Source organism: Arvicanthis niloticus, chromosome 24, assembly GCF_011762505.2.
Source record: "Arvicanthis niloticus isolate mArvNil1 chromosome 24, mArvNil1.pat.X, whole genome shotgun sequence".
Lineage (NCBI taxonomy): Eukaryota > Metazoa > Chordata > Mammalia > Rodentia > Muridae > Arvicanthis > Arvicanthis niloticus.
The window spans coordinates 3,554,880-3,570,546 of NC_133432.1; the positions used below are offsets into that span (position 1 = coordinate 3,554,880).

General features: G+C 52.1%; 1 protein-coding gene across 1 annotated transcript in view; it reads right to left on the bottom strand.

Annotated features, from left to right (window-relative positions):
• Myo18b (myosin XVIIIB) overlaps positions 1-15,667 on the bottom strand; it is a 186,033-nt gene that overhangs the window by 148,039 nt on the left and 22,327 nt on the right. The window contains exons 12-14 of the mRNA XM_076922279.1: positions 6,696-6,869; positions 3,911-4,001; positions 365-557 (exon numbers count right to left, since the gene is read on the bottom strand). Coding sequence (XP_076778394.1) covers positions 365-557; positions 3,911-4,001; positions 6,696-6,869 — 458 coding nt within the window. The remainder of the gene's footprint in view (positions 1-364; positions 558-3,910; positions 4,002-6,695; positions 6,870-15,667) is intronic.

Below are 15,667 nucleotides of genomic sequence, written 5' to 3' on the forward strand. Positions count from 1 at the left end.
TGCTGATGGTTTGAGTGTGTCCCCTCGGACGGTCAGCATGGGAATATGAGGAAAGGGGCCTTTCAGAGGTGACTGGGCCCTGGTGGTTCACATGTAAATGGTTTGTGGGGTGTGGCTCAGTGTGTGTACCTGTTACTCTGCTAGAAATGGGTGCTGTCCTCCAGAGGGAGCGCTCAGCCTTGTGTCTGTACACAGCAGCATCTCCTGAGAGGGCATCTGCACCAAGGCAGAGGGGGAGGAAGCCAGAGATGGAGCAAGATGCTCTGTAGGCAGCTTGGGCCACATGGGGTGGATCTCCACCTGCCCCTGCTTAGCCTCACCCCTGGGCACAGGCCTGGGAGGCCCCAGCCCAGCTGACACACACCTCTTTGTATCTCTCCAGAGTAGAGACAAAGGTCCTGTGGTAAAACAGCAGCTGCAGACGTTCCTGGGCATAATTGTAACACAGCTCCTCGAAGGTGGCCGCCCGGTCCTTACCCTGGTGCCGAGGATTTTGAAAGCCTGGAGCGTCGACCACCATGATGGAAGCCATAGAGAGATGGTGGGAGGAGAAGGATCTAGGGAGAGAAGAGAGAGTCTGCTGGGTCAAGCCTCCCCTGTAGCAGAGACGGAGAAACTGAGGCAGCAGTCTAGGGGAATTTGGAGATATGGCTTCATATCTAAGCTCACCATTTACAGGCTGTGTGACCCACTGACCCCCACCCCAGGGAAATTACTTAACCTCTCTGAACACGACTGTCCCCAGATGTTAATGGTGACAGGGTTGAGCCGGTCCCCAGCTAAAGTAAAGGAACCAGGGTGTAAGGGTCGATGCCAGCCCGGATGTGAGGGTGCGGCGATCTTTCAGCAAACGTGATTTTTCCATGAGGCTCCAAGTCAGAAGCTGCCTGATAATGTCCCTCTCTTTCCCTGGGACAAACCGCAGTTGAGAAACCATTTTGCACATGTTTTATAGAGCTGCTTTTTTTTTTTTTTTTTTTTTTTTTTTAAAGCTATCACCTCCTTGGCTGTTTCCAATGCTTCTGTCAAGGGTGACTAGCCTGGGCTACTCCAATTAAAAGACAAGACAGGATGGAAATATTCCGAAGCGATCCCTAGTGGGCCGCCATCGCACTCTGCAACAGAGGGGCCGTGTGTCTCTGGGGAGCGGTCTGACCTCTCTGATGCTCAGCTGTGAGATGACTAAAGGTAGAAACTAGGCCCAAAGCCTTCTGGGAGAAGGGGCCATGACAGCACACCCATTGCTGTGACTAGGTGCTCAGCCCAAGTCCTCAGCTCAGCTCGCATCGTCGCCGGCAACATCTGCAGTCAGATCTAGAGAGCATGCGTTGAACCTTAGTTCTCACTTCTGTTTGTGAAGATTTTTCTATCTATAAAGCAGGGCCAAGTGGGAGCTGAAGAGAGTGGGGCCTGGAGTGAGCAGGGACCAGAGCAAGCGGGGACCGGAACAAGAGGGAGAAGGAAAGGGGGGAAAACACTTATTATTTTAAAAAAGAAAGAAAGAAAGAAAGAAAGAAAGAAAGAACGAAAGAAAGAAAGAAAGGCTGGGCAGTGGTGTCTCATGCCTTTAATCCCAGCACTTGGGAGGCAGAGGCAGGCAGATTTCTGAGTTCGAGGCCAGCCTGGTCTACAGAGTGAGTTCCAGGACAGCCAGGGCTACACAGAGAAACCCTGTCTTGAAAAACAAACAAGAAAAACAAACAAACAAACAAAAACCAAAAAAAAAGAAGGAAAGGAAGAAAGAAAGAAAGAAAGAAAGAAAGAAAGAAAGAAAGAAAGAAAGAAAGAAAGAAAAAATAAAGCAGGGTCAAGTGGGGCAGCCACTGCCATGGAGACCACCATGAGAAGAGAGTGAGGTTAGAGAGACAGGCACCTGCTAGAGCCCATAACCAGGCCTGGTGACCTTTCTTCTCATCAAGGCCTCTGTTGTGGAAATGCTGGCCTGCCATCCAGGAGAGGCAGCCTGTCTGCCTCAGTTCATGCTCAGCTCTGAGTGCAGCCCTCCCTTCCTTTAAGCACAATGATCCCTTGGCTTCTAGATAAGGCGTCTGTGCCTCCAATGGATGGTAATTACTCAGACAGAGATAGAGGGAGTTGATTCCAAGGCCCCAGTGACTGGAGATCCCGGCTGCTCGGTTGCTACGCAGCAGCTCATCCCTTAACAGGATTCAGAATCCTAATTATGCTGTGCGCTCTTGCAGAGAGGGAGGAACCCCCTCCCCGTGTTCCCAACAGGCCAAGCTGGAGCTGCTCAGTGGGTTTCTGAGGAGGCTGGGCTCAGGGCAGCACTGGGCTGCTGCCCACGGGCTACCCTACCATTCTGTCCTTCTTGTCCCTGACACTCAGCAGAAGTTAGAAAAATCAATGACAAGGGTGGCTGGAAGCCAGCAGCAGATGACAGCATCTTGCTGGCTGACTCCTCCCACCCACCCCACACACTCCTCCCTCTGTCTCACCTGCACAGTGGGCTACTGTGAGCAGTAAACACCACAAGGCAGGTCAAATCACCATGGCCATCCCCAGTCCTTAACAGCTGTCCCTAAATCTGTAACTTTATTGGTGTGTGTGGGGTGAATATGTGTGTGCACATGTGTGTGCATGTGTATGAGTGGTGTGAACATGTGTGTGGACATGTGTGGAGTGAATGTATGTGCACGTGTGTGCATGTGTGTTTGAGTGCACATGTGTGTGAACATGTGTGTGCACATATGTGGGGGTATGAACATATGTGTGTGCATGTGTGTGCATGACATGTGTGCACATGTGTGCGGGGTGTGAACATGTGTGTAGGCGTGTGTGGGACGTGAATGTGTGTGAGCGTGTATGCATGTATGTTTGGGTGAACATGTGTGTGGATGTGTGTGTGCATGTGTGTGAGGGGTGTGAACGTGTGTGGACATGTGTGGGGGTAAACGTGTATGCACGTGTGTGCATGTGTGTTTGGGTGAACATGTGTGTGCACCTGTGTGTGCACATGTGTGAGAAGTGTGAACATGTGGGGGGACATGTGTGAGTGTGTGTGCATGTATGTTTGGGTGAACATGTGTGTGGATGTGTGTGTGCACATGTGTGGGGGTGTGAACATGTATGTACATGTGTATGCATGACATATGTGCACATGTGTGCATGTGTGTGAGGGGTGTGAACATGTGTGTAGACATGTGTTGGGGGAACGTGTGTGAGCGTGTATGCATGTGTGTTTGGGTGAACGTGTGTGTGCACCTGTGTGTGCACATGTGTGAGGGGTGTGAACATGTGTGTGGGTGAACATGTGTGAGCATTTGTGCATGTATGTTTGGGTGAACATGTGTGTGGATGTGTGTGTGTGAACATGTGTGGGTTGTGAACATGTGTGTGTGTGCATGATGTGTGTGTGTGTGTACATATAGAAGCCAGAGAATCTTGTTATGTGTCATCTGCCATTGCTCTTCCCGGTACTTTTGAGGCAAGGTTTCTCACTGAACTGGAGCTCAGATGCTTTGGCTCACCAAGCGATCTTCCTGCCTTCACCCCCACTCCAGCGCTGGTGTCGCAGATGTGTGACCCTTTCAGGTGAGTACTGAGCTTTGAACTTTGTTCCTTTGCCTTTAGCGGAGAGAACTCTGCCCACTGAGCTGCACTCTCGGCCGCTGCTGTTGGTATTTCACCCTGAGAAGCTTATTTCAGGGAACTGCTTGCTTCTTCGAATCTCTCGGTAAATCCCCAGGAAACAGCCACTTTAGAGTTGTGGAGACCAGAGAGGTAAATGGACTTGGTGAAGTCACACAGCAAAGGTGGGATTTAAGCTCAGCTCTGCCCATCTTTGAAGCCCTTCCTCTGTTCAAAGTACGCCACTCGGCAAGGTGGCCCTGGTTTGTCCCCACTAAGTGCTGCAAGAGGCCTGGCCTTAGCCTGACAAGAACACCGTTACCTGTTGATGAGGGAGACCACGGCCACGAAGAGTTCTTGGTACAGGCCAGAGGCCATTCCCTCCACACATTCCACGCCTGTCATCTTCAGCCCTGGTGTGGGGAGACAGAGAAGGATTGGTAACTGAAAGTCATGACCTCTCTTGGGGTCAAGGGCATCAATACCAAGTAACCAGGGTCACCAGAGTGAGGAGACACTCACTCTGCTCAAATAATGTGTCCATACTTTTAGGACGAGGTAGAAACATCCACAATCATTATTTGAATCTATGTCTTCATTAAGAGGCTGGGTGTGCCCTGAAGTAAGGAGCCATCTCAGGTTGGGGCACAGGATGGAAACGTGTTCATTTCGCCTTTCTCTAGGAGTCACAGATTCAGACTCTGACTCCTTCGTTGTTTCACTCCTAAGATTTTACTCAGATGATATGTTCTGAGAAACAGCAGTCTGGCTCTACAATGGCCTCTGGTTGTTTGAATTGGCCAGAATCACTTTGTTTCGATAACTCGGTCATCCAGGCAGAGCAAATGGCCAGATAACTGGGACTCTGTCCATGCAGAGGTGCAAGTCAGGCACAGAACAGTGGGAGAGGGTAGAGGATTGGAAAGCCTAGCAGGCCTCTGACTTGACTGAATACAGGGCCACAAACACATTTCACTAAAGCAGCCATCCTTGATGGGGCTGTGCAGCGGAGAACGGCCAACCATAGCTCGTGACCTTCCACCTAGTTCCCTTCACAGAATTAGAATCCATTTCCCCTCAAGACAAATACCTCTGCTCGCACATTCTAGACAGCCTGCCCACTGCTGCTCCCAAGCCTTCTTTATCCTTCCTTTATCTCCATCCCCACCCTGGGCTGTTGCTAGGCAACCCACAGCCTCACAGCATTGATCTGAGGCACACAAGTCCCCTGTCTGCATAATGTCTGTCTCTGAGACCTTTGCTGGACCGACCAACTCAGACTCAAGAAGCACTGTCTGTCTGTCTGTCTTGTGTGTGTGCTTTGCACCTGTCTTTTCATACATGGGGCACACACGTGCATGTGTCTGTGTGTGTTGGGAGGTTACATGTTTGTGTAGGTGTGTACATGTGTGTACCTTAGTGGAAGGTAGACTGCTCCAGGGACCTCCAGGGCCAAGATGCTTGTCCCCTGGAGTTAGGTCAAACAGACCCCCATTATCACCACAAGCCCTGCTATCTGACAAAGCGATGTTTGCAGAGAGTTCTCAGGCTTCCCCAGGGTCCTAGGGCTGTAATCACCTCCATATTCTGCAGGCCCAGGCTCAGGACCCTGAAGAGACACTCTTGTGGGTACAGACTTCTTGTCCAGCTGCCTACACCCAACCCAAGATGCCCCTTGGGCTTTCTGTGTCACATCAGCGTCTATCCTAGATCCAACATCTGTGACCTCATCTCACTCCCACTTCCATCTTTCTGGTCCAGCGTGTCCCCTCTCATCTAGTGTATGTTGGGGATGGTGTTACATGCTCATGTAAGTGTGTGAGTGCACACGTTCAAGTGGAAATATACAAGTGTGTGAGAATGTGTGCATGCGTGTGTCTGTGTGTGTTGGAGGGGTTACCTGTTTGTGTGGGTATGTATATATGCACACATGCAGGCATGTATGCACAGGTATGTGTGAGTGTGTGTACATGTGTGTATTGCATGTTTGTCTGTATGTGCACATTTGTGTTTATGAGTGTGTATGTGAGTGTCTGTGTATATGTGCATGTGTGTGAGTGTGTGTGCATATGTGTAGCTACATGTTTGTGTGTATGTGCATATTTGTGTATGTATACATGTATGTATGTGCATTTGTGTATAAATGTTTTAACATGTGTGTATATGCATGTGTACACATATGTACATGTGTGTATGTACATGTATGTGTACATGTATGTATGTGCATGTTTGTGTGTATGAGTATAATTGTGTGTGAGTGTGTGTACATGTATGTGCATGTTTGTTTATATGTGCATATTTGTGTATGTGTGTGTGCTCATGCACGTGCACACATGCATGTGGGTGCCAGAAGATGACACTGGCACTTCACCCCATCACTTTGTGCCTCGCTTTTTGACACAGGCCTCTCACGGAGCCCAGAACTCGCTCAGTGGTTCCCAGGGGGGATCTCTGCCTCCTCGGTTCTGACATGCATGGCTCTGCCCAGTTTTCAGGCGGGTTCTAAGGATCCAAACTCAGGTTCCTACGCTTGCATGGCAGGGACTCTCCACACTGAGTCACATCCCAGCCCTCGTCTGTGATTTCCACAGGTTCTCAGCTTCTCCTCCTAGTCGCTGCTCAGCTTTTGACATGTCCAGTGAGCAAAGAAAGCCACACCCTGCCCCATTAAGCCGTTCTTCAGCTTCTCTGTGTGCCCTCCATCTTCTCCCCATCTCCCTCTCAGTCCTCGGCACGCCAGCCTTGCTCTCATCCCTCACACAGGTAGGTCCAGCCCCCCGCCTGTCAATATCTCACAAACACAGGCCGTACTAGAAATCAACCCTGGACAATCCCTGAATGTCCCCTCTCCCCACATGGAGGACCCTCCCAGGTCTCAGCAGCCTCCTTGGTTTCTGACCAGAGTGAACTGTTTGACCATAAACACCAGGCAGGGAGGAACGATTTTCTTATCCACTAATGCAGGCAATTTCTGGCACTCGCATATGTGCATAGAACACTCAAAGTCTTAATGAACACAAGAAAACACTGGAAAGCGTGGAGTGCAGCTACTCGTGCAGCCCCAGCAAGATAAAGACTGCCACAGTATAGCCTTGAGGACTTGGTACCTGAGCAGGCTTCGTTGTCCTGCAGGCCCTGGCGCTGCGGCCCTGACGCCATCTGCTCGATAATCTGCCGTAGGTGGTGCTTGAAGGTGGCTGTGTTCAGTTCCTCGTAGTCACAGCCCAGGGCCTCGGCAGCATGGTTGGCCCACTCAAACCGCATGAACTGCTTTCGGCCCACTGCACAGAGGATGAGGAAGAAGTGAGTGATGAGATGCCAGACATGGGCTAGCTGCATGACCGAGAACACCTCACAGAGTCCCGCCTCTTCACACCCTTTTTTTTTTTTATTTAAAGCCATTAAAGATAACATAGAGAAACACCCTAAATGAAGACAAGATGGAATTGAGATATACCCACCCATGTATGCATTTATGTGCACGCCCATGAATGTATTTGTGTGCACACCATGTATGTGTTTATGTGCGTGCCCACTACCTTTGACCCCTGCCTGCCCACTCAACCACACAGCCACCTCCCCAGTTACCCAGCCATACATCCAACCAGCCACCCGTATGTTCAGCTCATGTTTACTCGGAACCTTTGACATGAGGGCAGATCATACACGGTGACGACCGTCACACAGCTTACAGTCCAGGGAGGCGGTTGGGCGAGAAGCGAGCAGACAGACAGACGGACGGTGAGATAATCTCAGGTGGTGCACATTGGAAGGAGAGACCAAACCAGAAGCGTGGACACAGACTGATGGCAGTTGTTCTAGCGTGTGCTGCTCAGAGGGACCCTGGGAGGATGGGACCATGGGCTCAGCTGTGACCCAGGAAGCAGTTTAGAAGTGAGGAGTCGGTAGAGAGGCCCTGAGGCAGAAATGACAGACAGTGTGGTCTGTCACAGAGGAGCACAGCAGGGAGGAGGGCAGCAAACTGGAGGTCATTTAAAACAACCCAGCTGTGTGTGGCACATCGAGGGCTCACACACAAAAGCTTAAGTAAAAACGAGGAGGAACCGTCCCACAAGAGGATGTGAAGTCATTTCTAAAGCACTGTCACAGAGATAGAGTGGGAACGGGATGATAATAGGGCTCAACAGGTGAGAGGCTTGCCACCAAGCCTGAAAGACCTGAGTTCAATCCCCGGGACCCCCAGGACAGGATGAGCAGACTAACTCCTGCAGGTTGTCTGTGCACGCCACACAAATAGATGTTTGCAAATTATTCCAAATTACACGACAAACAGGGATGTAGTCAGACGGGAATTGTAACAGGGCGAGGAGCTGACATTTTCCAAATTCTCCACAGTAGCTGTGGGCTGACGCTGTGACCCAAATACAAATAACCGACTAATTAAAGCAAATCACCACTCGCTCCTTTCAAGGGTTCTGTCTTCTTGTAAATGTGTTTCTCTCTCTGAAACAGAATCGACAGCTACCCCGCAGGCTACCAGGGCCCGGCGGGCCAAGTAGACAGTGGAACGATTGGTCTCAGGGTGAAATGGGGACGCTGGGGAAATTCTGCCTGGGAGTTTAACCAGCAATATCCAGAGAGCATGGCAAGTAGCAGCTGCTTGCTGGGTACTCCCATGTGCCGGGACACAGGGATGCTCACAGGGACGCCACTTCCCGTCGGCGATGAAGCTGAGACTTAGGGGAGTCAGAAATGATGACACTGCTGCTGCTGCTGATGGTGGTGGTGACTGTGGTGGTGAGGATGATCATGGTGATGATGGTTACGAGGATGATTGTGATGATGGTGATGATGGTGGTGGTGGTGATGGTGATGATGGTGATATCAGAGATGGTGTCAACAATGAGGGCTGTGACAACATTGGCTAAAACTTTACTGAGCTTACCTTGTTGGAAAATGCTCTATTTTTAAGTTTGCCTTGCTTGGAACCTGGGAGTCTATTTGCAGTCCCCTAGCTTGCACACGGAGAGAGCGTGACATGTGTTAGCCACCCCACCGTCCCACTTGCCATGGCTATTAAATCTTCGCAAAGCGTCTCAACACTATTACCGTTTTGTGCTTTCGTTGAGGATTTGACACAAGTCTCCCTATTCAGCCCAGTGGCCTGTGCTCACTGCACAGTTTAGCCTTGGTCCCCTACACACACACACACACACACACACACACACACACCTTCATTTCTGGGGTGCTGATGCTGTGGACGTGGGTGGTCGCTGTTGCTTAGAGATGATGAAACAGACTCGGAGAATCGCCAGACAACACAGAGCCGCCGAGTGGAAGAACCCGCTGCCCCTGAAGCCCACCCATCCTTCAGATGTCACCTAGCAGGTCCTTAGGACCCGGGTGCACCGTCCCTGACGTGAACCGAGTCATCTATTTCTCTCAGACAAACGCGTGTAAAGGGAAACGTTAGTTCTCGGTCTCAGATGAGAGTCGTTGTTGCCTGTCACGAGAGAGAAGTAGAAACACACACAACACGGGCGCCAGCAGGCCATTAGATTCTAATTAGATCCGTTACCTCCACGGCTGAAACTGACTCTCTTTGTTAAAAAAGGGAGCCGAGCCGCCACTGGAGAGGAGCTAGATGGTCCATTACCTCTGGATGAGGCCGGGATGGGGGCGGTAGGAGGCTGGGAACACGCTAACAGGAGCTGACATCTCTACTTGGTATCTCTTACAATCTTCCATGCCCCAGCCCACCCCACCCCACTGCACACATTTTCCCTGGAGTCTCTACCCCCCTTACCCCACCCCAGCCCACCCCCATCTCCTGCAGTGACCTGCAAGGAGCTGGCAGAACTGAAGAGGAGGTTGGTTGTGAGGTTCCTGGGAGAAGCAGTGGGAGGCCTGCTGGGCTCTGTAGTTCCTCCCAGCCTACAGAGGCACTTCCGGGGTCTCCCAAGGGACCTCCAGCTAGCGAAACCAAAGTGGGGGCTTGGCCAGTAGCACAGGTGCTGAACCCAAACTCGACTCCTCTGTGCCTTGGTTCAGACAGGGGCAGCAGCTCCAGCCCATCTCAAGAAGGCCAAGGACTCAAGGGAGCCACCCGGGGGGAAGAGGGAAGACACCAGCTAAGACCACAGCTTCATATTCCAATTTCCACCACTGCCATGGCCAGATGACCACTACTCAAGCACAATTATGATCTGTGACATGTCGTGAGAACTCCCAAGATCCCTTTAGGCAGGAGGACTGGGTGGAGAAGGCAGGAATGCCCAGCATACTGCTCCTGCCCAGTCTCCACCTATAAACTCCAGGGGGCGCTCTTTGCCAAGCCCTGGCAACGCATGATGCCCAGTTGCAGGTCTGTCAGCCACTTCAGGAAATGGTTGTCTGGTTGTATACCAGGAAAATTAGGGATCAATGTCCCCTCTGGGGGCCCTCAGTTGACTGGAGCTACTTCTCTACTGAAATGGGGTGGTGAGTTATCCCAGTGTCTGCTACTAACCCACTCCAGGGACACTGTTGTGCTCCTCAGAAGTACCCCACTGAGGTTGGGACGTGCCCCAGCATCTGTAGGAACAGGGACGTACTTCCATGAGGTCCTCAGTTAACAGTGACAGCCATTGAGATTTGCGTGGGGCTTTCGTGCTGGGAGCACTGCTGGGCCTCATCCTGTAGATGCTCACAAACCCTCCAGGAGAACGTGAGCACTACACAGGGTCAAGTTTCCTGCCCAGTGTGCTACAGGAAGTGAGCGGGAGCCTGGCCAGGCCCCGTATGGCAGCTACTCCGCTATTCTGTCTTTCATGGATGCCACGGACTCATTACTGTCACCATGTTCCTACCTTAGACCCTTGATAAGTCATCCAGGGAGGAACCAGTCCAGGAGTGAATGAGCTGAATGGCTGATGGCCAGCTCCGGCCACTCCGTCCCCTCCCTCCCCCGAGACTTGGGAAGGAGAATGTATGACCCGTTCTACCCTGAAGAGCCAGCCATCTGGACCCTCAGCCAACCATCAGGACAGCAGGACATCAAGCTAAAGATAAAACAAAACAAAACGGAGCTGGGCAGAGGGTCAAACTGTGCAGACTGTCAAAGAGAGAGGTCAGAGCTAGTTTTGACAGGGACAGGGTGCGTCTCTCCCTGCCCCCAACCTGCTGCAGGGGGTTGCCCACATTTGCTGGATGCTCTTCTCAACACTTGCTAAAGCTCCAGAAGCTGTGCCTGGAACCACCCTCCCACCCCTCCGAGTGCAAAGGTCATTCCCCACCGCATGTTGGATTGGCCACCATTTCTTGGTTTTCTGATGAAAAAATAAAACTCCTCTGTAGCCAGGGGACAGGCAGCCCCCACCCTTGCCCCCCTGATCTCAGCAAGCCCCTCCTGGCACTTTGTAGACTCACATGTGCACCCATGCCCTGGGACATCTGCTTCAGCGTCTTCCCTTCAGCAAGCCGAAGAAAGATTCAGGAGAGGCTACCCACTCGAAATCACAAACACCAGTGTCTAGCTGGGTTTCCCTTTAAATGATGGCAGCCTAGGAAACAGTCCGGAGAGGAAGCCAACCTCTCAGCAAGCTGCCTTCTCTCTTGCTGCCATCTTGTTTTTTCCTCAGAGGTTACCTGCTTGCCTGAGTGAGGCCAGGCTCAAACTATCAGCCACCTAGGCAGGGCAGGGCTGACTCAGCAATTCTCAGTGGCAGCAGAGGTGTGGAGCAGGGTAAGATGGCCTCAGAGTTGGGTGTCTGTCTCCCCAAAGTTCATCTAACAAGCTATAGGAAAAAGAGGCTTCTGGGGGTGCAGACATAGCTCAGTCCATAAAGGGTCCCCAGCACCTTCAAGAAAAAGCCAGGTTTACCAGCACAGGTATGTAATCCCAGCCGCAGAGAGGCAGAGACAGAAGCCTGTAGCTTGCTTAGCCAAATCGGAATGCCTCAAGTTCAACGAGAGGCCTGGTTTCAGAAAACAAGGTGGAAAGAGATTGAGGAGAGTAGCTGGAGTCTCTTCCTAAGTCACACATGGCTGTACGGAGGAAACCGATCCCTGGATCATACCCACGTCGACGCCTGGTTACGTGTTATTGCTGCGGGACTTCTCAGGGCCTTTAAAGCTGCTTTTGTGAGTCTCCAGCAAGGGGGTTTCTTTTTAGCCCAATTTAGCCTCAGGATGCCTTCACAGAGCCTGCAGGTCCCATCAGACACTGTTCCCCTCCCCACCCCCTTATTCTGTCTCCAGAGTAGTCTCTAATAGAAGAATGGGAGGAGGACAGAGAGGAAAGGGCAGGAGGAGGCTGCAGAGTTTGGGACTCAAATCTACCACAGAGTCAAGGTTTGTAAGGGAGAGAAGGAGGGAAGAGGGGAAGGAGGAGGGAGAGTGAGGAGGAGGACAGAGGAGGAAGGGAGGAGGGGGAAGGAAGCAGGGAGGAGGGAGAGAAAGGAGAGAGGGAAGAAGGTGAGGAAAAAGGGAGAGGGAGGAGGGAGAGGAAGAAGAGGGAGGAGGGAGAGGGAGGAGGGGAAGATAGAGGAAGGAGGGAAGAGGGAGAAGAGAAAGAAGAATGGAGAGAAGGAGAGGGAGAGGAAAGAGAGAGAGGGAGAAGGAAGAGGAGGACAGAGAAGGGAGAGAGGAGAGGGAAGGAAGCAGGGAAGGAGGTGGGAGAGGAAGGAGGGGAACAGAGAAGCAAGGGAGAAGGGAAAAAGAAGGGAGGGAGGAGGGAGAGGGAGGAGGAAGCAGGGAGAGAGGAGGGAGGGAGAAGGAAGCATAGAGGGAGGAAGGAAAGGGAGGTGGAGGATGGAGGAGGGAGGGGAGGAGGGAGAGAGCACTCACACAAGTCGACAATGGCACAGCTATTGTCCCTGCGCACCGTGGGTTCAATTGCTATCAATTACCGTGACCTCCTGCATTTATTAATAACCAAGTTATTTCTCCTTCCAACAATAGCTGAGCTGTTCCTGAATTACTCAACATTACGGGACTTGTTTATAATGCCAGAGCATCTGGCTCCCACTGCCTCGCACAGAGATTTACAATTCCGAAGCCCGAGAAGACAGAGGCCACCTGCAGAGCCGAGATAAGCCGGGCTGTGGCTGCCAGAGCTTCTGGAGACGAAGCAGGTTCAAATCCCACCTCCTCCACCTGGTGCCACGTGATGCCCGGAGAAAGGAGGTTGACTGTCTGACCCTCAATTGCCATCTTCCTCAAAATGAGGACTGCAGAGATCAGAAGGGAACATTGTGGAGATGTAGCAAGGCTGTGGGCATTGGGTCCACACTCAAGCCGTGACCAGTCCAGCACCTGAGCCATCCACCCTCAGGAAAGATGGATCGGAAGCAAAAGGTCAACTACGTAAGTAAGCATCCAGGAACTAGGTCTCTGTCCAGAAGGGCTGTCACAGGCACCATGGGACATGCCACCCCCCACTCCTAAAGAGCTTCCTGCTTCTTAGGGATCCCACCTGAGGCTGTCCCCAATCTCCCACAGGCAACATACAGCCCCGCTCACCCACATGGCTCCCTCTGCCTGCCTTGGAGGAAGCAGGCATCGGCACCATCTCTGCTGTTTGCACATCTGCACAGAGAACCACCTAGGAACTGCTGTTGTGTTACACATGGCCCAGTAGGAACTGGCATCACGCCTAAGCCCATGTGAGGGATGGTGCTTGTACTTCCTGGTGTTCTGGGAGGTGACAGTCTTGTGGGGAATCCAGGTGGGGTGACTTCAGACTGAGCCCAGCAGGCTTGCTTCGGGGTAGGATTTCTCAGAATCTCAAGTGTTCCCTGTGCACCTAGAATTCACAAGAGGAAGGAATAGTCCTTGGGGAAGTGTCTCAAACTAACACAACCAAGACTTCAGAGGGCAGTGGCTGACAGAGACTCTTCATGGCTCCCACAGGGAGATTGTGAAAAGAGCCAGAGGTCAGAGGTCAGATGTCCTAAGACAGTTTCAGCCTAGATTTGATATCTCAAACAAGAGATGCTCCCATGCTGGGCCTTCATCTTTTCATCTGTAAAATGGGTTGGCTGCTTTCCCATTGGGTCATTTAAGAGTGAAGTTAGATGCATGAAGTAAAGCCAGCTTAAGGGGTAGGAATTAAGTGCTCAGGGAGTCGCTGGTCAGAGAGTGTCACTCAAAGTGGCAGCAGGACCAATAGCAGAGCCAAGAGTGACTTGCCTGAGGCCACTCTGCCAGCAAAGCAGACGCCCGGAGGGAGTTCAAACCAGCACCTTTCAACAGCCACATGCCTCTTTGCAACAGCAGGCTGCCTGGGTCGCTCAACACATGCTTTAGAAACTACTTAATCACCCCTATCCATTATCATAACCATCACCATCACCATGACCGTGATTACCACCATCAGCACCACCTCAAAACCATCAACACCACTGTCAGTACATCAGCAACACTTTGCCCGGGAGTAAAATTGCTTGAGCAGCACTTCCTACCAGGCAAACGACCGGCTAAGAGACATCAGCTTCCACCATTATTCAGAGAAACAGTGTCTAAAAAGCAAGGGGCCTTCCCTGACACACCGAACCCCCAGCCCCCACGCCGCCGCTTTCCCACTCACCCCCAAGGCCTGGAGCTGCAGGGAGCTCTGCCTCCCAACCCCAGCCACTTCGGGGAGTTCATTTTTCAGAAACTTCTAATTGTTTCCATCCCAGAACAGCCATCCCAGCTTAATGAATGAATTCAATATGTTTAGAAAATGCAGAATAAATCCTTGCCTGTGGCCCAGAATAGGCCTACTGCACAGCTGCTGGGCCAGAAGCCAAGCCGCCAGCTGGGGCAGGGCGGACAGGCGCAGACTTGGTCTTGAGAAGCACGTGGGAAGAGGGGACCAGGAGGAGCTGGGCCTCGGGAGCCCTTGGCGCCCCGAGGACAGAGCAATGGAATCGCTCCCTTCCCCGGTCACGTGACAGCCCACAGCTGTCCATCTACCGTGCCAGGGCAGGGCTTTGGGTGGGAATTCAGACTCACAAGGAGAAACAGATGAACCAGCTATGTGGACCCCCGTACGCACTCGACAACCCCACATCCTAGAGCAGAGCATCCTTCCTGACTGCATCTGTTCTGTATGTTTAGTGCCTGTAGGACAGCCTGGGCCAACCTGAAGCTTGGAACTTTCTTCCCTGGAATCATCACTGAACTCGGCCAGCCACCAGCAATCCGTGTGGTGCCCTGGGCGGGCAGCCGGGGGGCCTGACAGCCTTGTAGACACAGAGTTGGGGGAGTGGGGAAGACGGTGCTGTGTGTAAGAACACTTGCTGTGCTTGTAGAGGACCTGGGTTCGGTTCCCAGCACCCATGTGGAGGCTCGAAGCTATCTATAACTCCGGTTCCAGAGGATCTGACGCCCCTCTTCCGGCCCCCAAGGGCACCAGGTATGTGTGTGATGGAGACATACACGCAGGCCAAACAGCCATACACATAAAATAGCTGAAGCAGCCAACCAAGCCAAACGAAACAGCAACGGCAAAAGCAAGCAAGCGGCAAGAGAAAGGATCGAGAGAAAGGAGACGCCACGACAGTAGAGGGGAGAAGGGGACTCTAAGTTTCACTTTGAGGATGTGACAAGTGCCATGACCAAACCCACTTAGGGGAGCAAAAGACACTGTTGGAGACATCATGTCCCTGAGGGCAGCAGGGCGCGGGAAGTGGAGATTTGCTTCTCGGTGTGGAATCCCTTCCTAGTGTTTCCGGTTCTTGAGACACTAACTGAGTGGACACACAGCTATGAAGGAGCAGAGAGACAGACATTCTAGCCAGACAAGGAAGGCTCTGCCTTTTGCCCACGCTCCCTGCCGTGCTCAGGGCCACTCCAGCCTAGAGTATGTCCACACCTCCATTCACCTCCTCCACCCCCACGTGCACTGACCCTGCCAATGTCCGACAGAAGATGGGGTGCCGGGCTCTTGTCTAGAAACCTTTGTGCAGCGACCCTCTCGGGGTCTCAAATTACAGCCCCATCATCCAGGGCCTGGCATCTTTATGACGGTGACAGGGAGGTGGTGGCCTTGCACTTCTCTCCCACCACAACTCCAGTTGGGCTTATATATGGTCCCACTATGTTATATATTAGGCAGTGGGTCAATGCCAAACAGGCCGGCGAATTTAATGAA